General features: G+C 43.8%; 1 protein-coding gene across 12 annotated transcripts in view; it reads right to left on the bottom strand.

The window, feature by feature from the left end:
• Positions 1–27184, bottom strand: part of FGGY (FGGY carbohydrate kinase domain containing) — a 415184-nt gene that overhangs the window by 81396 nt on the left and 306604 nt on the right. For 11 of the 12 annotated variants that reach the window (XM_019623675.1, XM_019623668.1, XM_019623671.1 and 8 more), the window contains 3 exons: positions 18150–18224; positions 12466–12586; positions 6288–6382 (listed from right to left, as the gene is read on the bottom strand). In XM_019623675.1, the coding sequence (XP_019479220.1) occupies positions 6288–6382; positions 12466–12586; positions 18150–18224 (291 nt within the window). The remainder of the gene's footprint in view (positions 1–6287; positions 6383–12465; positions 12587–18149; positions 18225–27184) is intronic. The other variant, XM_019623670.1, reaches the window with a different exon arrangement.

The raw sequence follows: 27184 nt of genomic DNA, 5'->3' as shown, positions 1-27184 counted from the left end.
GGTGAATAAAAAAAGTTGACAATGTCAGTACAATATGTGAAATGAATAGGATTATAAGAGGCCTGAGGATGAAAGCTAAATGGGACCCAATTCACAGCAAAAGACTCCTTGTACACAGGAAGAGTGAGCTCTGAATTTTTATACACAACTGGTGGGAGTATCAAGTGTTAGTATGTATCAAAATCCTAAAAGGCAGGAAAACTTTGACAAACAATTATACTCATAATGTATTCTACGGACATAGCTTAGAGTGTGTGCAAAAGCTTAGCTACAGAGATGCTAGTTGCAGCATTGTTTCAAACAACAGAGACAACCTAATTATTCAAACAAGAGACTGGTGAAATAATTCATGGTGTATCTATGAGTAGAAAATTATGCATCCTACAAACACAATAAATAAAGGTGTTTACTATATGTTTTGGGGTGGAGGGGAAAGGCTATAAAACAGTATACATTGTATGAACGCAATTTTGGAATTTAAAAATGTAAACAAAGATTTTAAAAATATGCATAAAAAGACAAAGGACAGCAACCAGAATTTAAATAGTGGTTATTAATATTTCAGGGTAGTAAGATCAGTGTTTTCTTATTTTTCTTTCAGCTTAACTGAATTTTATTTTTTCCAATGAACATGAATTATTAGCTGCATTGCAGAAAAAGAAAGAAAAGCAAATTATGATTGTGCTAAAAACAGGATAGTTTCATATTTCTGAATATCTATTATATATCAATCTTTCCAAAACTCCAGAATCTGAACTTATGATAATCAGCTTTACTTTGCAAACGTAAAACTGGTATTTATGGTGACAGTAAGCCAAACAGAACTAAAAAAATCACAAAACGTTGACTCTCACAAACTAAAACAGAATGGAGATGTATCATATTGTATATAAAACCACAGGCTCTGAAGCACTTAATAGGTGATGAAGAGAGCTGGCTCTAAATAAAGTAAACTTCATGAAAAAGGAAAGGAGAGGCTTCAGCTAAGCAATGAAGATGTCTGCAAGGACTGACCTTGAGGGCAGACCACAGTGGTCAGTGTGGATGGTTTATCTTGCGGGCACACATTACAGAAAGGATGAGTAATCAGGGCTTTCAACTGGCCACTTACAAGTATTGGTCTGCAAGACAGGAGTCTGTCTGGAACGTGACAGGGAAAGCTGATGGTGGGAGCACAGGGAGTCAATGGTTTGTGAGGCGGTGGCACTCACACAGTAGGAGGAAGAAAGGCTTGATGAATTGGTTGATTCCTAGGGCTTATTTTCTTTACACTGGTACTCACTTTAAATTGATTGCTGAATTCATTTTGATCTTTTGTCACTGCCTCCTTTTGCTCATTTTTGCTTCAGATGTTTTCTCTACTGTTTTTTTTTTCGGGGGGGGGGGGGTGGAGGGGGAGGTGTCAAGATAAATAGCACTGTTAGAATTAAACCTTGTTTTGTATAGACTTGGGGGGAAAAAAAACTGTCTCTTAAGATGAGAAACTGCAGAAAGCTCATGACATCTGCAGGGGCCTGAAGGAAGCAAAGTGGAACGCCATTTTGTGTTTCTGCCTCTTTGACATTTGATTGGGCTTTCTCTCACAGCATCTTTAAACCAGTTTCTTGTTTTATGCATCCTTTGCATGTTTTAGACCCTTTCTACTGCCTGTGCTTACAAAATGTAAGCATGTTAATATTTCATAAACTTATTTTTTTTCCAGTTTGTTAGTTTTCTAGAGCTTGGAGCCTACAGAAGTATTATAGGATGCTCCCAAGTTTTAATGGTAATTTTTTGCTTTCCAGGATACTCAGAATTAATGAAGATCACTTTGGAGTATGCTGACAAGGGAGAGATGGGTGTCTTTCTAGGGCTAAGGGAGTGGTCAGATGGAAAGGTCACAAAGGTCAAGGCTATAAGGATTCCACACTCCTACCAATAAAAGGAGGGAGGAAGCCTGCTTTCCTTGCATCCCCTCCCTCCTACTCAGTAGCTGAACTTTCACCATGAAAGTGGTATCTCAGTTGTTTGATTCTATTCTACTGATTGAGCTGCAGATATAAAGATGACCATGACATGATTCTTGTCACACTATCTACTGGAGACACAGTTTTAAAGCTACTGAAAGGAGAATACCATTTCTGGGGATAATTCTTTATTCATCATTCTATTCTCTTAGTGAGGGTGAATGGTTATATCAGTACCCTGTGTGAGATTGGAATTTGAAAAGAAAACAGTAGGAAGACTTTAGATGTCCAATGGAAGAGAGTGCAGGAAAGGGTAGGGGGAGAGATTATGAGAATGAGAATATGAACGGATAAAAGAAGAAACAGGAGGTGGAAGCTTGGAATTGTCAGCAGGTTTCCAAATTTGGAATAGCAATGGACCTCATACTTGACCAATATCTCCTACCAGAAAATTCCATCCAATGTTCTTCTCCCTACATCTGATAAAACTTCCCCAGAATTGAAATATACAGACTTTTGCGATAGCTGTTAAGTAAAACCCACAAATATACAACTTTCTGATCAATTGGTATCACCAACAGACGGTACAGGGCTTGACCTCTGGCTGAAGTCATCCATTCTTGGGCCTGGGGAATTGGGAAACCCTGTCTCCCAGCCATGTAGGCCTCTTCCCTAGGTCTGCAGACTGGGTCCTCTGGACTCTCTCCAATCTTTCTTGCCTTCAATGTAGAGGACATGTCTCTGGCTTGGTCTACTGAAGTCTGCACACCGAGATAAGCAGTGAAGTCTTCCATCCAACCACCAGATGTGTGGTCTAGGAGAAGATAAAACATCTGGCCTGCTGGAATCACTGAGTTGCTGGAAAGAATTGCTCAATTTTCTTAAAGGAAGGAGTGGCAGGCACCCCAAAAACCAAGCTAGGATCTTTGAAGTTCAAAGAAAAAACTGTACTGAAGTTGAGGTTGAAAAATATAAATCACAGATTGGAAGCAATTCTGTTTCACCCCAACTTGCCAGAATCCTGAGCTGATCCCCAGGCCTGGGGTACACAGGTTGGCCAGGTTGGCAGGTCATCTTTGGAGAGGGGTGCAAGAAGCGAAGTCTATGCACATTTACATTTCCAAAGCAGTTCCAAACATAATCATTAGAACAATGTTGATAATTATACCCAGGACTCATGGAGGTCATCAGAGCGTTCAAAGGCCCTTCATCTCAACAGTCTCACATGAGTGGTAATTCTTATTTAAACATTTCTTAAAAGGAGGTAAACAAACAGCATCTGGAGAGGCCAGGTGACACTGTCTGATGATGTACAACAAGCAAGCATAGAGGTCAATACTATAATACGTGGATTCTCTCAGGCATGTGATGACAGATAAGATCTCAAGTCTCTCTCAGCCAGGGCTACCTTTACTGGACTACAATGTCTCCTAAAAACAGTCAGCGGCACATATGTCCTTGAGTTGAATAGGAGACATGGGTTTGTCTATAAGGTGGGACCCTCCTAGCTGCTACGTAAGTCACCAGTGCCAATGTACCATATCTTAGATTCTATTCCAGAAGACTAATGAAGGATCTCATGTAGTGAAGATGTCAGTGTGGAACTGTGAGTGGAATCCTCTGGGAGCTAGAGACTTCGGTTTGACTAAGACACCAAGGAGGTGCCATGGGTCATGGTATGAAGTATGTGATGGAGCTGCCGTATCTTGTCATACTACTCTATGTTCGGGCTGTAGACTATCTCCCAGTTTGTGACCAATGACATTTCTTTTCAAAAAATACACCTTTAAACATTTAAGAAGACAAATACATATATACTATATATTTAAAGAGAAAACAATCAAACAAAGTAGAAAAGGGATGAAAATCAGAACAGGATGTGGATCCAGAGAGACCCTGGTTTCAATTCTACTTCTGTCCCCTTCTTGGCTTGCAGAGGGCCAGGATCCTCACATGGCAGAGAAAGGGAGGAAGGAAGGGAGGGAGGGGAGAGAGGAAGGGTGGGCAGGGAGAGAGAAGGGGAAGGGGACGAGGAGAGACAGGGAGGTAGAGAGAGAGAACCAGCGAGCTCCAGAGCATGTGCACAGCAGCTCTCTGCTGTGTCTTCTCATGAGGGCTCTAATCCCAGCATGAGGCCCCGCCTTCATGATGTCATCTAACCCTAATTACCTCCACATGACCCCATCTCCAAATACCATCACATTGGGGGTTAGGGCTTCCGCATATGAATTTTGAGAGGACACGAACATTCAGTACATAATATGAGGTAAGCTATGCAGGGCCTTGGTGAGCATTTCTACTGTTTTTGTCTTAGCAATTATAATTTTTCCCAGGAAGGGCAAGGCATGTAGTGAGAATATCTCTTCAAAAGTTGATAATATTAAAATAATAAGTGACAAGTCAATGACATTTCAACAATATATAAATTATCTCCATGTGACGTTTCTGAGTTTCAGAAAAATCCAGAAGCTAAGAATTCACCTCTACCATCTTTGTTAAAAGCTGCAGTTAAAATTCACACGCATTCATGAATGCACTCAGTTCCCTGGAAGGGATAGTCCACAGGCATCCTTTCCAGAGGCTTGGGCAGTATGTAGTGTACTGCACCTCCCAAAATGTGATCCAAAGAGCACAGATGTTAGGATTAGACCTTTGTATCTGTCCGTTCTAATACTGTACCCGTAAGTTCTGTCATCTTTCTGGATCTCAGTTGCCCGTGTATGTTGTTGTATCAGGAAGATTATATGAAAAACACCTAGCACAGTTCTTGGCACATAAGAGGGTCACAAATAAATTACTGGGCCACTGGTGCAAAACCTGGCTTGTCTTCCTGACCTTGAGATCTCGGGCAAGTCATTTAAGCTCCCGGGTGCTCAGCTGAAGAAATGTTTCTTGAACTCTCAGTGGAGCCTTGGGAGCTAGACTTTTTGGTTCGGGTATTTATCTGCTGTTTCAACTTAGGCCAACTTAGGCCTCAATTTCCTCAACTATAAAATGGGAATAATAGGGGCTGGCTGAGTGGCTCAGTTGGTTAAGAGCACGAGCTCTGAGCAACAGGGTCGCCGGTTCGATTCCCACATGGGCCAGTGAGCTGTGCCCGGGCTGAGCTGCCGCTGAGCTGCCAACAGGTGGCAGGAAGGCTGAGCTGGTGAGAGCACATGCTCTTAACAATAAGGTTGGCGGTTCGACTCCCACATGGGATGGTGGGCTACGCCCACCTGCAACTAAGGTTGAACATGGCACCTTGAGTTGAGTGACTGCGAGGTGCCGATGGGCAGCTGGATGGCGACTGGACTTGGAGCTGAGCTAGCTGCACCCTCCACAACTAAGACTGAAGGACAACAACGTGGCTGTTTCCCTTCCCAATTCCCCAATAAAATCTTTAACAAATACATAAATAAAAAAAATAAAATGGGAATAACAGAGTGGCTGTGGGACTAAATGTGCATTCGTGATGCAGAGAAAGAACTCATCATGTGTATTGATTATCATTGCAGATTAAAAAAATGGAGCAGAGAACAGAATGGTCAGGTCACAGAACTAATAAGCAATCAAGCGAGATCTGAGCCCAAGCAGTCTGACTCTAGAGCCTGTCCTCTTTCCGTCTACCTGGCTGCTTTTCTATCTTTTTGTAAACCTGCCATTAATACTATTATGTTACAACTCGAAGTCTCTCCCAAAAACCCATGTGTGAAATGTCTTGTAATTTGGTAGTCGGCAAAGTTTTGTCTCCCACAAGAAACGAGTATGTTTCCTCTTTTTGAAAATAAGAGTTATGCAACTTATCATGTGTTCTTTTTGTCTTGGCTGCCAGGAAGCTCAGAGTCAAATTCGGAGCTCAATCACTGCCACTAAGTCGTTTCCTTCTTCCTACATCTTCCTTATTTTCCCTTTTAATTCATTTTTTTCACTAACATTTTCATTCATGTCTCTTGTTGCTAGAGGCCTTAAAGGTATTTGGAAAGTGGTGGGTGGAGATGAAATAAACGAAAACGAATCTGAAATTTACATGAAAAACTTAACATTTTGAATCTTACCTGTTTCACTTGCTAAAAGGAAAATAAATGGTCAAGGGAAACATTCAAAGAAGTAATTTTGGAGCTATTTTAAAGGAGAAAAAAGAAAATCAACAGAAAAACAGAACAACCAACACTAACAGAGGCCAACTCAAATAAAAGCTGCAATAAATATGTCTGAGGCTAGAAGTGTTTGTGCTTTCCCTGGCTGGAACCTATCATTTCTTAATTATATCCTGTGTGTGTTTTGCAAGACGTGAGCCGCTGTCAAGAGGAAGCCTCAGACAGGGGAGGGGCCAAGGCCCACCCCTCGGTCCTCACATACCTGTACAGAAGCGAAATCCCCCGAGGCACAGGCACCCAGAATAGCAGCGCCCACAAGAACAGACTCCACCTCTTGCGACAGGACCACGGGCATGCCTGTGCAGGACAAGGCCACACCTTGGTTAGGGAGCAGGACAGGGGCACTGTGGGGAGCCAGCAAGCAGCCCCAGCAGCAAAATACCTGATGTGAAGGCGGTGGCGGCGGGCACCCCCCCCCCACCCCTGCTGTTCCCTGTTCCAGGGGATTCCCTGGTTCTACAGGATTTCATTGCCTTTGCCTGCTGGCACAGTAGCCAAGAGCCCCATGGGAGCCAACACTATACAGACCAACTCATCAGACTTCCTTGCCCAGGTTTCCCAGGCTTCTGCTAGCTGCTACGTGCCATTTGGTTCAAGTTCAGTTCAACCCACATTTATTTGGTGCCTTTGCTGGGCCCATGGAGGACAGAGAAGAATCTGGCTCTGTCCTGCTATTCAGTTCTATAATTGAGATGCACTAAGAAAAGGGAAGTAAGTCGTAAGGGAGTGTATGATTAATCCCTGCAGTGGCTTCCAATTTCTCTGAGTACAGGCCAAAGCCCTTGCAACGGCTGACGAGGCCCTCCAGGACTGGCGCCCACCCTGAGCTTCCTCTCTGCTCCTCCCGGCCACACTGCCCTGGCCTCCTTGCTGTTTCCTGAATCTGCTTCAGGGCCCTCCTGTTGTTCCTTCTGTCTGGGTCACTTCCTCCTACATGTCCACAGGGCAACCCTGCCTCACTCCCAGTCTTGTGCAAACATCCCCTTCCCACTGTGGCTTCCTGACCACCCGACTGACAATGACAGCTTCTTACCCACAACGCTCCTCCCCTTCTCTAGTTCCTCATCACCTTCCAACACTGTTATGAAGTATCCTGAATATGGCCTGTCTCCCTGCTAGAACATAAGCTCCTTGAGGGCAGGGGCTTTGCTTTGTCCACCGCAGGATCCCTGGAATTGAGGTCAGTCTCTAGTACGGGGGGCGGGTAAGTGCTCAAATGATGAAAGAACCAATTTCTTGGATGGGGAAGGGGGCTCATCAGAGTAGAGATGAGGATTAACCACAAAATTGAAAGAGGAGTTGGGGTCTGCCAGGCAGGAAGGAGCACTCGACATGCCAATTCCCAGGGGTGGAGGGCTCATGGTGGGTCTAAGGTTAATAGAAATCATTTAGAATTCTTAGGATTTATATATATATATATATATATATATATATATATATATATATGTGTGTGTGTGTGTGTGTGTATGTGAATGTGTGTGTGTACATATATATATATAATAAAATATATAATAAAAAATATATATAGTATATATGAAATATAAATATATATGTATTTGATAATCAGGAGATGGCAACAAACGCCACAGAGGTAAGCCAATTCTATGGCCAGACCAGTACAATCTTTTTTTACTTAAGACATTAGACTTATTTTTTCCAGAGACTGGACTTTTCTTCCTATCTTGTCTGGGAAGATGCCCCTGACATAACTCCCTCTGCACGCTCACCACCCCTAACTCATCCTCCCACTCCAGGACTGGGTCAGCTGGCCAGCAGTCCCAGACAAAGTGGGCCGAGGAGAGAATTCCCACACTCGTCCCAGAGGACTCAGAAAGAGCTGCCCTGTCTGCAGGAGCAGCGCTTCAGGCTTTGATGACAAGTATCAGGTCGGTGGGGTCTCTGTGGAAAGCTCAGAACTGGTTCTATTAGCCATGTCACTTTAAGTCTTCTAGCCTCGGTTTCCCCAAACGTAAAATAGGGATGATAACAAGGTTTACTGTGAGGATTAATGAGACGGTGCTGAGCACGTTTTCTGGCCTAGGATAAGCCCTTGAAATGATGGCTGCTATGTTAGAATGAGGCCTTCTGCACGCACTTCACCTGGGCTGGGAACTGGAACAGTGGGGAAGGGACAGGACAGGTGCCCATCAACTGCCTAGAGAGAAAGGGCAGACGCCAGGCCATACTGAAGGGCTGTATTCGCCAAGTCAGAAGAGAGCCCTGCATGGCTTTGCGGAACCCGGGGACCATGCAGAAGGAGTGTGACTTGACTACCCCACTGCACTGGGGTTGTTTAGAAGACAGCTCCTCCAAATGCCACTCACCTCCCAGCCCCGCCTACCCTGTGAAAGGTCTCATGGGTTCTGAGCAGGGAGGAACAACCTGCAGACCTCTCCCCGTGGGAACTGGAAAACGGTGAACCCGAGGAGTCCTCAGCAGTTCTCCATTTGCAGCCCAAAGAGCTCTGGAGCCAGAATGCCAGAGTTTGAATTCTGGTTTCCTCACTTACTTACAATAGTTGTGAGATCCTAGGCAAGTTACCTAATCTCTCTGGGCCCTAGTTTTCCCACCTGCAAAATGGGGTTAAAAGTCCACGTACTTCACAGGGCTGCTGTGAGGATTATTAATACAAGTGCTATTGTGAGTAAGGCACTTAAAACAGTGCTTGGCTTAGAGAAAGCACTGCATTAGCTTTAGCTGTGATAAGAATCATAACAGCTCATCTTAAAGTTTATTTTTAAGAATCTCTGAAGTTCTCCTCACCCATTACCCTGAGGGAAACCAACTCACTGCTTCCATTGGCCTCTAAACTCAATCCCACCACTTTCCTCCCCACCCCTCCTCCAACCTGCTCTGGGTCCTGGAGCACTGGTCTGTGTGGCCCCCATCTGTGGCCCCCTTGTCCTTGGGCTGCATCCTTGACTAAGCTTTAGCAGGGCGGCCCTCTTCACAGAGCCCCTCAGTCTCAGGTGGGTTACCTCCCTGTCCTGGCACCTGCAAGCCTAAGGGTGAGACTGGGAGGAGCCCCCAGGGTACTGCCTGGGGGTCAGGGTTCCCCTCCACCCTGCCCACACCTCTGTAAATAGATCCTTTATTCGGCTTTTATAGTTAATCCAGTTGGAGTGTGTCATCTGTTCCTGCCTGGACCTGATTCATACGCGTACTGACACCAACATCCTCTGGGTCTCACTGTACCCTCCGGACATTGGTCAGAGCACCGAGAACACTTTTTCAGTGTGTAATGACCCTGTTGGCAGGACATTATTGTTCTTCATTGCATCCCCATGCTATTCCTAGTGCTTGGAGCACTGGAGTGCTCAGAGAAGACTTTGGAGTAAACAAATGAAGGAACGAATGATTAAAATAATGAGACAGGAAGAGGAAAACCCCCTATTGAAATTGCCTGTACTAAAACACAAAATCTAGGAGGAACATTTAGTCCCAAGGCAGTGGGGGAACCTGCAATTACTCAGTCACACCAAGGAGCTCTTGAAACCACAGTTAACTAAAGGCCCAGGGACATTCTTCCTTCTCACATAGAAGACACTTCCCAAGTTGGCAAAGCCGTGCTCTCCCTGCGAGCATGGAGCAAGCCATTCCCAAAATGGCAAAGATTTGCTTACAAAACAGTAACCTGCTTTCTTCCGAAACATACCTCCTCTTTTGCTGTGGGGCCTACGGGGAAGAAGTCCGCTAACATTTACTGATCACCTACTGTGAGCCGGAGCTTGGTGCTCACAGACACGTGAGTATTTATCCCTCAGTATGATCTACATGATGGAAATAATATTATTTCTATCTTTCAGAAGAGGGAAATGGGGCTCAGAGAGGTAAAGTGACTGTCCAGAGTCACACAGCTCGCCCCCACCCCCTCTTTCCATCACTCCACACTTTCTCCAATGAATCTTCCAAATGCCACTGTGTTTTTAACACGTGTTCCTGAGAATCATGTACCTGGCCTATGGTGCTCTCTAAGTCTTTCTTTGCAGGGAAACTGGAGCAATTACAGCGTTTAGTGGCACCCAAAACTCTACCTCTACACCCACTGCTGCAGACGTGCCTCTTACAGGCACAAATGCAAATGTGTTCTTTTCCCTGAGGGCTTGGGGACTGAGAGGAAGCCTGCAGCTTTGCCTGGAATGTGAACTATTTTATCTGATGTATTAATGAGTGGAGCAGAACCCAAAGCATTTAAAGGCAGATGCACTTTGCCATCTCTTGTCAGTCACAGGCTTCCCAAGGCAGAGCAACTCAACGCCAAAGAAAAGGTCCCTTTGTCCGGAACTGTAACTGGTCCATAGTCAGAGACAAAGGGTCCAGTTTCAATCGGAATCTGAATAGCGATTAACAGCCTTTTCATTCAGCAGCCTGAAGGATGGTTTCCAAAGCAGAGCTTGCTGTGGAGGCGCTGCATCCCTGCTTCTGAGTCAGCTCCAGGGTGTAGGGCGTGGAAGCGGACCTGCATTCAGAGGGCCTGCAGCAGCGCGGGGAACCTGGGCCCCAGGGTCACTGGCTGCCCTGCTCTGGAGCCCTGTTTCCATTTCCCTCGGGGGAGGGGTTAGCCAGGGCTGATCTTATCTCCCCTCCTGCATCCAGGTAGGAAGGCTTTGTGGCTATCAGAAAGGCTGGAAATTGGAAAAGTCACTCAAAGATCAGATTTTAAATCTGAATCTTATCTGAGTCGGCTAGCTGACTTTTAGGTCAAATGCAGTTATGGTTTTTCTCCTGGGGAAAATAACAAGGTAATCTGGGTACCGTTTCATGTCTTTCCACTTTCTGCCTCAGAGCGGCTCACTTCTATAGGTTTTACTTCAGGAAAGAAGGAGCCATTATTATCAAAGGGTTACCAACTGAGCAGAAAAGTTAAGAAACCTTGGTCATCAGCAGAGTATAAGGGACATTGGACCTGGATATACATGGGTTATAATCTTGGTCCTGCCCCTTACTGGATGTTTGCATTTGGACAGTCAATTGAAGTGACCTCCATGAACCTCAGTTTCCTTGTCTGTAAGATGGGGGCACCATTTTTTACCTTTTGGTGGTATGTGATTCATCCTGACACACAGGATTAATGGTAGTAATTCTATTCTTAACATCCTGACATATTTACCCTTAGACTATATGCTTTTTTTATACTGTCCTCTGGCTTTGGACCAGTCTACATATCTCTAATATCAGGATAAGCAACTTATTTAGTTTGATCTCACGATGTGCAGGGGTCAATTATACCCGTCACATTTGGTAAAACTCGCCTCTGCAGGAATGTGCATGGCCCGGAGGAAGAAGGGAGATACAATGAGGCAGAGAACTTGACCTACTCAGCTCTCAGACGCAAGGAACCCAGGGCATGGGGGACAGCAAGAGATGGCGATGAATGGAGGCTACTGCAGGGTGGGCTCCTATCAGGCGGGAGCTGGGGCCGTAAGCAGGGTCCAGTCCTCCCTACTTCTCTCCCCTTGTCTTTCTCTCGTGCCTGGCCACCCTGGGATAGGTCCTGAGAGGGGGACACCATTCCCCAGGAGACACTGGGAGAGAAAGCAGCAGGAAAGAGAAGGGTACCACGTCCATGGGTACAAAGTACAGACCCGCCTCTCTGACACCAGCAAGACTCTGCCAATAGGGTCCCTCCCCTGGGGCCCAGGGGTCTGCTCTATGGATCCTGTTTTGCTTTGTCTGCTCCTATCACAGAGGGATCAGCCCATTACTCTGGATTCTCTCCATCTGGGTTATGATCGCTGATTCTGACGAGCTGAGAAGGAATCACAGGGTATCACGGTCTTAGGTCTCAAATTCCCATCTGCAGCCAGACCCACAGTTCCCATAGCAGCTGGGCTCTGTGGTCCTTTAGAGTTTCCTTCTCGCTTCCCCAGATCACTTGTCCTGCACTATCACAGGTCTGAACCAGGGGAGGAGCCCCACCGTGCTTCCATAACACCCTGAGCTTTTCTCAGTCGGAACTGCTGCCACCCTAGATTTAACATGCCTGTTTGCTGTATGCCTTCCTCAATAGACCTTGAACTCCTCAGGGGCAGAAATCTGCCTTATTCATCTCTGTATCTTCAAGATTCCCCACAATGTGTGGATCAGAAGAGTTCCCAAAACTGTTGAGTAAATGCTTGGATTAGGATCTAGCCCTTGCTGACTTCTCGTCTCATTTCTCACCATCATTCTATAGTTGGATTTACATAGAAGGCACTTTCCCCATCATGATGACAAAGACTCCATAGTTACCTTTTAAAATGTACATTTTAACATAGTAAATATTCAGAGTAATCTGGCACACCACCTCCATCCTCCATCCAGCTCTCAGCCTGTCTAGATCGTGGCCATGACCATTTGCTGCCGAGCCTAAGATGACCTCCCCTCCTTCTCAGACTTACCAGTAATGTCTGCATGCATTTGCACAAAAAGGGGATTCTTGCTCAGGCCTCCACACAGGAAAAGAGTGCTGATGGAGTGCCCTGCTGCCTGCATGGCCTCTATAATGAGGCGGGTCCCGAACTTCAAGGGAAAAAAAAACAGAAGAAAGCATCAGAGTGACAGCAACAGTAAATGGTATGGAACGTTTATGAAGTATTTACCCAGTGCCAGATCCTGCTTTACATACACTATCTCAGAAAGCTGAGACTCAGAGAGATGAGGCTGTCTCTGATCACACAGTTCATGAAGTCACAGAGTGGGAATTCTGGGGCTGCCTGACTGAAAGTCCTCTTAATTACTAGATCTTTTGCTTCTATCAGTTGCTACACAATACTGGCAAAACAAATGGCCATGCTAACACAGTTAATAAGTTCATTCAAACCAATATTTGATGGGTGTCTATAGTGGCCCAGGACTTCTATAACATACTGGGAACAGAATGGAGTGATTGTCAACACTGCTCCAAAAATAACGGTCATTGGTCCCTGACATTTGTTCCTTGAAAAAGACATCGACAAATTCAGCAGCGGAAACATGGAGAGAGGGCTCTAATTGCACAAAAAAGGTGAGACACAGAATTCAGGTTGGCAAAGGGCTAAAATGGCCTTGATTATCACCTGGAACCAGGTAGTGGTTTTAATAATGAAGCTTCCAGAGCCAGAATCCATCCCTAGTCAGTCCTTAATGACCTGGGATGACGCGAAGTCATGTGCTCTGGTTGGTTCGGGGTTTCGCCATATTTTCATTTAAGCCCGTGTCTTAATATCTTTATAAAATGTTTTATCCTCATCCCCATCTTGCTAAATTTACTAAACTCAGTAATAAATGCCAATGCTTGGGAAAAGTACACTATTGTAGGGTCATTAATGTGAATCTTAATGTACAGTTCTTTAGTTTTAGCTACGATGTCCAGACAACTAAAAATCATAATTTATTTGAAAGTTCAAAACCTAGACATTCACAAATCATAATTTATTTGGGATAAGAATTAAAAACAAAAAAAGATGAACTGTGATATGGCCTTAGGATGCAGGAAAAGGTTTTCCTTTGGTGGAGAGATAGTCCTGAACGTGTTTAGAGATGGAGCAATTCTTGGGGATGACAAAGTCTGAGGTGCGGACACGGAAGTGAGATGCTGAAGCAGACAGAGCAGAAGGTCAGGGGAGATAAGGAGGTCAAGGATCGGGGAGGCCACAGATGGTGCAGCCTCCAGAAGAAAGCGAGTTTGGGCTGGGGAGAATGCGTAAGCCGATACCACAAATCAAAGTGTGACAGCACTGCTGGCAAGTTGGTACCCAAGTGCTCAGGGAAAAGAAGGCCGTTTAACTCGAGGGCATGCCAAATCAGAGGCTTACCCGAAGTAGAGCAAGAGGGTTTCAGAAGTGATCTGACTGTTCCCCTGACAACCCCCCGCCCCCTCCCGGCCCCGGGGCTGGCATATAGGGCAAGCCTCTAACAAGGCTATCTGGAGAGCTGTATACTCCTGAACTGGAGGTGCCTCTGGGAGAGGGAGTGGCTAGAGGCTGATCTGGGACCCTGGGGCATGCAATCCCGATTGCTGTGGAATAAATGATGAGGGAGGGGATAGTTCAGGAGCAAAAGCACAACAGATCCAGCCCAGAGGTCTCTGGGGGCTGCTGAAGCTATTAGGGAATCTGGTAAGAATATGGATTAGGTGAAACTTGGGCCGCCAAAGATAATCCACAGATGTAGTGTGTTAAAAAAAAAATTAAAACATGTTGTACCATATAAGGCCAGATCCTACTTATTGATTATGGCTGATTACCCCCAGATGTTCTTTCTTAAGCTTTTTGGAGGTCATAAACTCTCTTGAGAATATAATAAAACCTATTGACCTCCCCAGAAAAAAAAGTCACAAAATGGTATTCTGAATACTTTTAGGAGGTCTACAGATGCCCTTACATCCACCACAGATCATTTGGTGTCCATGGAATACAGGTAACCCTAGTCCACTCTAGGGACATGGATCTGTAGTAGCTAAGATCATGGCGGCTGAATTAAAAAACAAACAAACCTAGGATGGTATTAAGGCATTTCACCTATTTCCTGAGTCAAATCTGTGCCTAACTTTCACAGACTCAATTCTCATTTTTAAAAGGGGAATAACAATACCATATTTGTTCATTTGAAAATCCTGTGGATTGTCAGAAGCTGAAAAACAGAAATGTGCTCTTAGGCTTGAGGAAACATAGTAAACCCTCCCCTGCAAGGTTGTTGGTGTAGAGAGTGTATGTAAGTTGGTAGAAGAGTGTCAAGCGCATGGGAAGCGTTTAGGAATGAGAGCCATTCTGGTTATTAGCTATATGCTAGGCACTCTGCTATGCATGTAAATGTCATCTCTAATCTAATGACAGATTCAAACACTGCATATTGTTATCCCCATTTAGGAGTGATACAATTTGTCTAAGGCAATATAGTCTGTATGGAGGGGAGGGAAGCTGCCTCCTTATATGCATGGAAATGCCATGCAAAATGGATATTTCTGATAGTTCTAAAACCAAGGACCTGGGGCTCACCATGATTAGCGGGACTGATTCGAGGGTAATACAAAGCCGACTGCCTGGGAAAAGGCAAGAAAGGATCAGAACAAGAGGCACTCCCTCAAGAGGGGCTGTGACAGCCTGTCTCTCTCCCATGTGGCATTGTTGGCTGGAATTTCCCACTAGGGCTGGCAGTTAGTTATAGGGCATTCCCTTTTGCTGTCCCAGACTCCGCTCTGTGAAACGCTCCACCCTCCTTAAATGCCCTACCAAAAGGCTTTGTGCTAAAATGATTTTGTGCTTACCTTTCTGGAAAAAATGTTTTCACAGAGAAATTTAAATTAAAATTAGGCTATTCCACTGGGAATGTACAGAACCAAATGCAAATTGAGAGACTTCAAATGCAAATAGTACTTTTTAAGGGTCTGTTCTGAAAAGAAAACTATAGATGAACAGGCTATGGATAAACTGGGTGTTTGACAGGTCTTTTAATTAAGTGTGATCAAGAAAGAATTTTACTTCATGGAAGGTTTTGCACAGTCCCAAGTTAGCTTCATTACAATATCTCTTTAATTGCATTCTATTCCTACAAAATACCAACCATAGATATTACTACAGAGAGGAATTTGTTTCACTTTAGCTTATCAACAACAAGTAGGTGTTAGGGCCTTATTCGGAGCCAATAAAACAAAAAAAGATCAGCATACCCAGATACTTGTGCAAAACAGACTGAATTCCTCACAAATTGACTCCATGATAAAGTCTTATCAAAAAAATCTGTCTTTAATTGCCTTCCCTTTGTGGTATTATAAAGGTCAGTAAGACAATGGACAGAATAAATATGATCGTTTTTAATATATCATGGCCCATTCCATACAAGATTGATTTTTCTAAGTGTGTGGTATTTGGGAAAACTTAGCAGGCTGACCCCCGCCCCACACCACACACATCAAGTTTATCCTCATTCATCCATCCTTGGACTTGGCTGCAGTGTTCTTGCCAGAAAGGAGGCCTCTGTGAGACAATCTTTGCCAAATGAACAATGTTTTCTCAGAGGTCTCAAGTCAAAACCACTCTTGGGGATGCCTAGAGGCTTATTTTTTCCAGGTAGCTTTTATTCATAAAGAAAAATGCAGCATGATAAAGTGGAAGGTGCAGAAGCCTGGGAGTGAGACAGAGGGAGGTTCAAATTCCGACTCTGCCATAGACCAGCTGTTTTGACTGTGGTAAGTGGGTTTCCCTCTGTCTATAAAATGAGGACAATCTCATCTACTTACAGGTTACTGTCTTAAGCCACAGGTAGGTAAGGTGCTGTGTGTGGTGCCTGGCGCAGAGAGTGGGTGTCAATGACAGGGAGCAGTCACATCACCATTACATGACCCCTGGGCCCATCCTGTGCGGCCTCATTCTCCATTAGCATGGACTCGGAAGGGTGAGCACCACACAGCTCGGATTTTCCGGGATTATTCATTTCAATGCAAGGGGTTTATTCTACTGTTAGGCTTTGCATACAGTGACATTAATGAGTCAGAAACAGAAGTTCCTCAACATGCCACATATCGACTTTTATTTTACGAATCCCAGCTCTGGCCCTTATTAGCTGTATGAAGCTGAGCAATTAACCTCATTGAGGCTTAGGTTTCTAATCTGCGGAATAGGGATTATCATCCGTACCTCACAGGGTTAAGTCAGATAATGTGTGGAAAATGTTTAGCACCATGTCTAGCACATGATACCCTAAAACTGTATTATTATCACTATCATCATTACTATAAAGCAGGGTCACCAAATAATTGTTTTTACTACTGATGCATAGTTTTGTCCTTCATTTCATCTTACTAGTCATTCCCTTCATTTTGATAGATGTCAGAATTGCCTGTTTTGACCAAGTCCCCATAAACAAAGCGGGCTGATTGATTTCACGGAACTGGCCAAGCTATGAAATCAATAAGACAGTGGCCTCAGAAAAATACAAACTAGTCTATAAACTGAAAGGACAGTTTAGTCCAATGAAGTTGGCTGATTCCTTACTCTTAGGTACAATAATTGCATGAAAGGCCATATGTTCCTTTAGTGGTTGGGAAGTTCTGCTCTCTTATCATATGTACATTGCACCTGGACAAATCTGAACATAAGAAAAGCACTTTTGTTGGTGATAGAGATATAGGGGGGAAATGCATGTAGTTCTATTCTTTGAAGCACTGAAGTTATGAAAGAGGCATGAAGAAACAGAATAAATGAATAGCCTATAAATATGTTCACAGCATTAACAAAAATTTTGTTTAAACAGGTATTTTCCTGAAAATGAATTCTGAATCTGAATTTAGAAAACTGGTTTTTCCTTTCTGTTGGTCCCTATGTTTGTTCCAGAATGACTAAGCCTCACTGGATCAGCTGTGATTATGGGGCTCCAATCAGCTTTGAGACCCTGAAAGCCATGACCCAATGCCCACAAATACACTTTGTAATGTGTGCACACATATAATCTTTCATGAGTGATTTCAGGATTCAGAAAACCTCTTGCACCCACTCACGGATAACCTCTAGAGAATAAGACTCCTTAGCCAATCATGTTTGAGTTTCTAGGATTTTGTTTTCATTTTTGATTGATCTTTAGTTTAGGAGTGCTCAACACTTTAGATTTAAATTCTCCCTTTTCTCCTTCCCTAACCATCCAAACTGCTCATTTAAGCACCTAATTATCTAAAAACATTTTCATATTCTAAGGAAGCTTACCATTTTTGTTAAAAAGCCTACAATGAATCTTTTTTGCAAAGAACAATATCATGCATTTTATAAATTTGCACATTCTTAATGCTATCAATAGTTTCTCTCAATGCAAGCATATATGGCATCTGCTTGCTTGCTTCTATTTAATTGAACTTAGCAGACAAATACAATAAATGACAAGTATGATGTTCAAAGACTTGAACTCCTTTCAGCTTTTCAGCTATCTGAGGTTATTAATAAAGCAGGTGAAAACCATCACAATTTCCTTCTGGACAGACATGGATGTCTTTTTGGCAAGCTCCCTTTTAATTGAGAATCGCTGTCACAAAAGCATATACCATCTTGGGGGAGCATGTGGTCTAAAGTTTATTGATACTTTAAGTCTCTTTAAAAATGGCATTAAAGCGTCTTACAGCAATGGCTTGAACTGTGGCCAGGTAGAGAATGGCAAGATCATCGAGGTCCTGAGACAGTTTCAATCCGGTGACCTGCAAGGATGAAAACAAGAGAAGATGATGAGGGCCGAAAGGAGCTGCCATGGACGGGGTTAGTTCCCATGAAACGCGTGCAGATGTGTTTTTTCTTGCAGACCCAAGTTCATATGCAAATCCCCTTTTTGTGAGCTGAACGTGAAATGACTACTAAATTGTTTAATCTCCAGACCTGGGAAAAACTATCCCTTCTTAAAAGAATTGCCTTGCCTTGAATTAAACAAACAAAAACCCCCAAATACTGTAGGAAGATTGCATTTAATATTTCTTAGCATGGAATTATATTTCTTTCTTCTTTTTAAAAACCAAATGTTCTTTTATTACAAATATCCTTGGCTTACCGAAATCAACACGTAGCAGTAGCATTCTAATAAAAGATGATCTTATTCCGAGTTCTGCTACTGTCAGAATTCAGTGTAACAGCATCCAGGGAGTATTTGGGGTAAAATAATATGTCTCTGATACATGTTATACCTACTATGGGATAATTTAGAATCTGTGGTTTGTGAAGGAATCCCATTAAAGTCAATCGGAACCACATGCTTATATGGAGTATGTCAATCTCTGAGAGATTCCAGAACTGAACGGGGCACTGGATTTGGAGGACTTCGAGACTGGTTCCCAGTCCCGCCTTCACATCTCCCATTCATTAAGGTATTGTCTCGGGAGGTTTCTAGAGGGTTAAGACTGCTGATTTTGTCAACCCTATTCTGAAGTTTGTGGGCATCAATACCAGCGTTCACTTTATATTGTCACATTACAAAAATTCATTCACATGACGTACACTTCTCAGGGCCTACAGTGTGTGTGGTCCTGAGTTCAATGAGGCAGCGACATGCAGCCTGTGTTACAATAGGGGAGCTGAGTGGTCTACCCAGATCCCTCTCCTTCATCTCTCCAGTCCCATTGATTACTCTCTCCAGATTTCCCAGCTATGATTAAGGGGCCAGTATTGGCCTGTTGGCAGGGTACAGATACCATTCCGTTGCCCAAACCAGAAACTTGGGAGCACCCTTCCTGGACTTTTCTCTCCCTTCCTGTATTTAGCCAGTCTCCAAGTCTTGTACATTTGATCTCAAAAATCTCTTTTGAATCCATCCCCTTATCTTCATCCTCACTGTCTCTCACTTCCTTAACCTAGGCCACCATTATGACCTTCCTGATTGCTGAGCAAATCTCCATTTCTAATGGTGCTCCTCTCTACAATGGAGCTAGTGATTATTCTCAAATGCAAATTTGGCCATGGTACACTGGGTTAAAAATTCTCCTCACTGCCCTTGTGTCGAAGCAGACACGCCTTCATGTCTATGTGCTTCTTCCCAGGCTCACCCTGCTTGTTTCCCTAGCGTCTGTGCTTGGCCCTCCTCACTTCGCATTCTGTGTCCCAGCAATTCCGGATACTCGTCTAAGTCTGTTGATAAGGCGATTCCTGAATTCAGTAGAGCTACCTGCTCTTCGTTTTTCTTGGCAAATAATTGGGCAACTAGAGGAGAACAATGGCTTTGATTTTAACACACAGGAATGCGGAAGGTTTGAATGGGGATGCATCCCCCCAAGCCAATAACTCTATGAAGGAACAGCTCTCATAAGGCTCCCCAGGGAGACCTAAACATACAGTAAGCATGCCGGGACTAGTAAGCACGCATGAACAATGCTGACAATATAGAAGTTCATTTCATAATCTTCCTGAGGAAATGATTTGCCTAAAGGAACACAGAGAATGGAAGCCAGCACCCAGGTGTTCTGATAAACTACTTGTGTTAGCCACCATAAACTCAGTGCCCCTTTTTCCTTTCGTATACCGCTCTCTCCTAACACCTTATCCTTCTCTGTCAAATTATACAATTATGAGAGGACAGTATTTACTACCTCAGCTCCTCATATATTCATAGAGGCGAGGAGTCATTTGCTCCATGTCCCGATACCCCCAAGCTCTACACTTACCCTTCCTCATCAGAGAAGTGGCTTACATGAGAATGGGGCAGAAGTAGGGTCCCTGTGGCTCCTACGGAGCGTTTGTGAGAAGTAGAAAAAGGTGCCCCTTTAAGGTGGATTAAATACATAAGACATGCCATCTGGGAGAATGAAGTAGAAAAAGAGGCAGAGTGGACAGTATTTCAACCCTGTCATATGCTTCCTTCGCTGAATATCTTGTATGAGCCACCAGCACTGTGGCATGCAGTGGTCCTGGGTAAAGATCAGTAGTCATGAATGGTCTCTCTCTCCCTCCCTCTCTCTCTCTCTCTCTCTCTCTCTCTCTCTTTCTCTCTCTCTCTCTCTCTCTTCGGTACTGGCCTGGCCTCAACAGCATCTTTGCTGTTGGTCTACTGGGAAAGCCAACTGGGCCATGGCTTAGCGTTCTCTTCCAGAGCCAGGCTCCTCTGGCTTACCCTCCCTGATCATCAATGTAATGTGAATCAAGCCATGATCCTCTGGTGACTGGGTATGTATCTGCTCGGCACACCCACATCTCCCTACAGGTTGGTACTAAACACCAGACTTAGATAAGTTGTGATGGAGATAGGGGAGAAATTTGACTTTGTATATAAGATACACTCTCCTAATAACTTATTAGGAACCCAGTGCCCTATATAATAACATTGACAATGTAACTGGTTCTCATATCCTTCTCAATTAGTAAGAATCCATAAGACAGAAGGGGTGTGGTACCACTAGATTTAGCTTTCTTAATCTCCTGAGGAAATCATTTGCAAATATTCATAAGAACTTCCAAAAAGCACTGGTATTCAAGCAAAAAGATACTACGGATCCTTCTCTAAATTTCTAGTGCCTCCAGAGCTCAGAAATCATAGGGCAGAAAAGAGAAGGTAGTTTCTTTGCTCTAGAAATTAAGAATGAGATAATCAATGTAAATGAGCACTAAATTTAACTCTTGAGCTTGCTATCAGCTATGGAAAAAAAGGACACATGATGGGTGGCAGCTTTTTTTTTTTTTTCCTTCCCCTGATAAATAAAACATACCCATCCTTCAAGGGAGAAAAAGTTATTCCTGGGAAGAAGGTGCTCAGTACAGAAGGAATCAGCAAGTACAGTTCTCCCATAGCCATTTCCAACATTTCCTCACCACTAGCCCCAGGGTCATGGAGTTGAACTGTGACTCAGTGAAAGACATTTCTCTTGAAAGCATGACATTACTATGGGCAAGGGTCCCTGCTTCCTTGACATCTCACCTGATATGCAGGTGGAGACACTAGAAGGACAGATGGTCATTAAGTCCATTTGATTCTCTCAAATACCAGGGACCTCAGCCCTGCCTTGGCAAAAGCCAAGTGACAGCCAGCCCAAGATGGAACTTTCTAAAGAATGCCTGCCCATGTGGCCCACTCGGGAGGCTACAAAGGGCCTTTTGGGAGCTGTCTTGGTAGGGAGGTGGCAGCAGTGCTCTGAGAGTGCCAGGGGTGTCCTGGGGGAGGTATTGCTTTATAACCAGTGAGAAAGCTGGGATAGGACAGATGAGCTCACGCCCATGGCTGAAGGCTGAATGGTTCCATTATTAAGAGGAAGTGGGAAGGCAGCTAAGTGGAAGGAATGTGTTTATAGATGCACATGTGCCTATTTTGAATGTTTGGGGAAGACAGCAAAATGTGTGGGGAAGCCCCATGGGACAGTTGCAATGGTAAGCACATTTTATTTATTTTGCCTATTGTGTAATGAGGAGAACTGTAAGAGAAAACACTTCTAATTCCTATTTAGAGATGTGTGAAAGCTGCACGTGGTGGCCAATGAGATGTGAACTGCAATCGATTATTTCAGCATCCTAGATAATAGTTATAAAACACCTACGTAAAATAGTTATAGGATTTTTGAGCTTAGAAGTGTAGGTAAATGGAAAGATGATGAGCTTTGGAATAAGGCACCTGGGTTTAAATCTTGCCATTTTCCCTAACTGTCTGCATGAAAGTGTGAGTTTTGTAACTTCAGCTTTTTGCGTTTGTAAAACAGGAATAATAAATAATACCTTAAGGTATTTGGGTGAAGACTAAATATCATTTTCAAAGTGCCTTCCTTCTTCAGCAAGCCGTACGGAGTTTACAAGAGCTAGACACTTGTGATGCCAACTACGTATGCAATAGGTGGCACTTAAAACTGGTCATTTGCTTTCCCTTTCTCTTAATAAATGGACATTCTCTTTCTCTTGAATGCATGAAGGGCTCAATCCTATTCATTAATTGGAATACAGCAATAAAGCATCTCCTTCAACATGCTGTGGGTACCACAGGGTATTAATGAGGACCACTGAAGACTAGTGGCTATCCAGGGTGGGAAGGCGGGGCAAAATGTATGTTGACCATCAGCATCACAGTGTTAAAGGTATGGACATCTAGGAGTATGGACAAGCAGTGTGTCCCTGACAAGTGCCCAGGGATAGGACAGTGGGGAATTCACTTGCAAAAACTCTTTGGAGAAGTCTTAGTCCTTACCAACCTACACATGTCCATTCGCTCTGTGACTAGGAAAGGCAGATGAACTTCACCCTGCACTTCAGCTTAAATCTTGCTGCCACTTAGTAGCTGTGAGCACTTGGGCACATCTCTTAACTCTTCTCTGGGATCCCACTTGAATGCAGATTTGAGATCCACATTCAGGTTTACTGAACCTTTGGTATGACCCTAGCAATTTGCAATTTCAGCAAGGTCCTGATGAACAATAAAGTGTGGAAATAATTGTCCTAAATCTTGGCATTGTGAAGCCCTGAAATTGTTGAGATTAAAAACTGTATTAGTAATTTAGTTAGCTAAATTTTCCCCATCTTAGTTATTAAAGGAATTGAAGTGATTATAAGAAAGAAAAAGGGGGGGGGGACTTAGAAATAGATTCTCAAGGGGTCTCTAAAAATTATAAGAAATATGAAACATGATTCCCAGTCTTGAGATTTATCTAGCGTCATCAGAACATCAGAACTTGATGGGAGTATCCACGGATCAGGGGAATTGGTTGAAAGCTTTTCAGGACACAAAGACACACAAAAAATACTCTGTTCAGTCAATAATGAAGGTGGAGCTGATGGACAGACAGTGAGGAAATGAGGAAGATCAGAGAAAGATTTATAGAAAACCTCTGAAGAAAGGATAGGGATTGGGGACAGGGCTGAGGTGATCAGCGGCCTGAAAGAGAAGGGGGACAAATCTCCCAGACAACATGTAGAGGTTTCATGTAGGTAAGTATCAGGAGTCAAGGCTGACAGTTGGCATCGCCTAAAATGCACCCGGATTGGGGAAATACAGACACATGTGTTAACACAATGAGGCAGGCACAATTCTAGAGATGTTCCCCAAGATGCACATCTCCTGATTACTCAATCACACGCGAATCTAGGCATTGCTGTAAAGGGATTTTACAGCTGGAACTAGTTACTAGCCAACTGACCTTAAAATATGGAGATTATCACGGATTATCCAGTTGGGTGCAATGGAATTCATGCGCTCTTCAAAGCAGAAGAGGCAGGCAGAAGTCAGTCAAAAGATAGGGCAAGAAGAAAGAGGCAGAAGAAATGAGGCAAACATGGAAATCAGAAAGCTTCAAAGCATGAGATCGACTTGACGACCATTGCTGGCCTTGAAGGTGGAGGAAGGGGACAAGGAGCCAAACGAGAGTGGCCTCTATAACCTGAGAACCCTGCCTGACAGTCATCCAGGAAACAGGGACCTCAGTCCTCTACCTGCAGGGAGCTTAACTTGGCCAACAATTGGAATGAGTTTGGTAGTAGATGATTCCCAGAGCTTGCTGATCAAGAGCCCTTGGTTCTAGTCTTGTAAAAACTGGAACAGAGAAGGGCCGGCCGAGTGGCGCGTTGGTTAAGAACTGGCTTGGGATGCCAGAGAGCCCCGGTTCGGATCCCACATATGAGGGCCAGTGACACTGCCCTCCGCAGCTGAGATGCTGAACAACAGCTCAACCTGGGAGCTGGGCTGCTGTGGGTCACCGGCGACGGTGTGGGCTGCAGCCCCTGTGGCAGTGGGTTGCCACAGGCTACCGTGTGTAGCCAGCAGCCAGCGTGAGCGGCCAGCAGCCAGCGTGAGCGGCCAGCAGCCGCAGTGAGCGGCCGTCCAGAAGCCAGCGACTGATCTGCCTCGCCAGGGAAGAGCGCAATGATGGTGCCAACTTGGGCCAGTGAAGCAGCATCTTCCACAACTAGACTGAAGAACAAAAGGACAGCAACTTGTCTGTTCCCCTTCCCCCGATTCTCCAATAAAATCTTTTTTAAAAAAAAACACCAAAAAACTGGAACAGAGAAGCCTGCTAAGCCAGCCTGGGCTTCTGATCTACACAACTGGGAGAAAATAAATTCAAGTTTCTAAGTTTGTGGTAATTTATTACAGCAGCAACGGACAACTAATACACACACAATGAGTAGATGATGGGCTGACATTCTCCCTCACAACCTTATTCTATTGGCGAACTCTACACCACATAACACGAGTCTATTTCCTGTTTCTCAGATGTACCAAGCACTTCACATCCAAGCTCTTCACACCTTTGTCTGCTCTGTTTCTGATACTCTAAATCTAAGTTATCTTAACATGTACCAGTATCCCAAAGTTGTTCTGGTAAACTGTCCTGGACCCACTTGCTACGATCCAGTCCTGTCTTGGATTTATACATCAACTTGGATCCCATCCTGGGTCCTCTGGCCTGAGTTCTTTCCCATTATTTATCTGTCAGGCCTTCTTAGCAGACTTCTACCTGATTCACTCATCATTATGCACTACCCTAGGAAGAACTCCTGTCCATAATCTACCGCCTCCCCCAGTTTTACTTGTTTAGTGTATACAGAGAAGATAGAACACATTAAGAAAGAAAAGTCTACTTCTGTGATATAATTTAAACAGTCAATAAAATGAGGGAGAAATATGGCAGACACATGGAAAACGGGGCAGGAGGAGTATGAAAATACAAACAACTTTTTTGAAAAAACAAAAACTATACATTTTTTTCTCCCAAAGAATGTCAGTGACCCTGGTCTGAACTAACTAGGTTCTAACACCACTTCTAGTCTTTTCTAGGTCAGTAAATTAGACGCTCTGAGCCTCAGTTTCTCTATTCTTTTAAACGGGGCAACAACACTCTCTTGTAGGTTTATATGAAAACTGGTGATGACGCATGTGAAGTATCTACCATGGTGCCTGGCACATCGTGGTCCCTGAAAAAATGGTACCCATTATAAATGACAATACCAGCTGCTAAATTAGTTGCTTCAATTAAAAAACAAACAAACACATCATCAGAAAACCAGTTAAATGATACTGAGGATATTAAGCTCTGTTATAGGATTTGATTTTTCACAGGCAAAAACAATATGTAAAAAGCAGCTAAATTAAACAGCATTAGATTGTAACAAAAACATCAACAAATTTATGTCAAAGAGCCCATGTGTTTCCAAGGCTTATAAATATATCACTCAAAAGCTGCTTTCATTTGCCCATGAACTTCCAGCGCCATCATCCATCACCCCATCAGAGGAAGCCACAAGGATACAACCTCTGGTTTCTACTAAGCTCTTGCAAATACTCGTCTGAGTTGCTGACTCCATCCACATCTGACTCCGTTTAGTGATGCCCATCTCCAGCTACGAGTCCATCCTCTGGGAACTGGCTAAGATCTTGTAACGCTTCTTTCCTGACTCTCTCCCAGTTTTCCACATGCACACTTGCTCTGTGCTTGCTTTGAAGAGCTGTTGGAGCAGCACTCAACCTCTCCAGCATTCAACCTCTTAGCAGCATATGGCCTTACGTTAGAAATCACAGCTCTTCAAAGAGCCAGAAAGTAACTTTCTGTTCTGGGTAGTGCTGTACTTGCAAAAAAAAAGCACAGAAAACACGTTTCAACCAATAGTGAACATGGTGCATGCTCATGGCCTGATATGTCTCCGAGGTAATTTAATTACTCCAGTGGGTATTTCAGAAAATAATTTAAAAAAAAAGATAAAAAAGAGGAGGTCACATTAATTTCAGAACAAAAATTGGTCATATGGACAAGAAAGAAAGGACATTTTCAAAATCCTTACGGCACTAGCTGTTTTGTAAGATACGCCAAATTTGAGTTTCCTATTGTGTTGATGAGGAAATACAGAGAAGACTAATCTCTACCACTGGATGAAAGTTTGTTCTGTGACAGACCGAGTGATTATTCAGTTTCTCTAGCTGGTTGTAGCTAAAACCTCCATGGATGATGAGTCCAGTTGGTCCTGGGACTAAGGTGGACAGCTTATGACAGGCTGCTCAGGACTCAAAGGAGACACTTAGAATCCAGCTGGACAGTTTGTAGACATGCAAGTAAGAACCACTAAGGAGGAGCCACAGATTCAAAAGCGTTTGCTGCTGGTGTCTGTGTAGTGACAGTCTCGCCATTTGATTCTGACGACGACGGTGCAAGGAAGCCTGGACCTTTCCTGCTTACTGATGAGCAGACTGACCTCACTGAACCACCCTCAAAGGTCACACACGGATACAATTTCAAGCCAGGATGCAAATACAGGTCTAACGTCAAAACCTGGGCTCTCTTTACTGTCTCACAGGAGTAAAAACTATCCAACCAACCATTCAAAATACACATACACACACACACACACACACACACACACACACACACACGCAACTTAAGACATGCAACCATTCCTGATTGTGAAAATCTAGCTTCATCTATTTTTATGTTTGACCGTGTCATGTTTCTTTACTTTAAAAGTAAGCATTTTTTGCTTGGGTTTGGTTATAAAGAATCTAGAATCACCCCTGTGTTTTGACAATGATTGATGGCTATTACCCAAGCTTCTGCTTCTTTTAAATATCGCATGCGCAGCCCTTACCTCTCCATGCCTCATTTATTAAGTGGAAAGGAGGCTGTTCACATAAGTAACTACTTGGTCCAGGCATACTATTAAGTTGCCTACCCTCTAACCTCCATCTCTATTTAGCCCAGTGCTGTAGGTCGATACTGCA

The sequence above is a fragment of the Hipposideros armiger genome, unplaced genomic scaffold (assembly GCF_001890085.2).
Source record: "Hipposideros armiger isolate ML-2016 unplaced genomic scaffold, ASM189008v1 scaffold_557, whole genome shotgun sequence".
NCBI lineage: Eukaryota > Metazoa > Chordata > Mammalia > Chiroptera > Hipposideridae > Hipposideros > Hipposideros armiger.
This window is presented reverse-complemented; position numbering and strand designations above follow the sequence as displayed.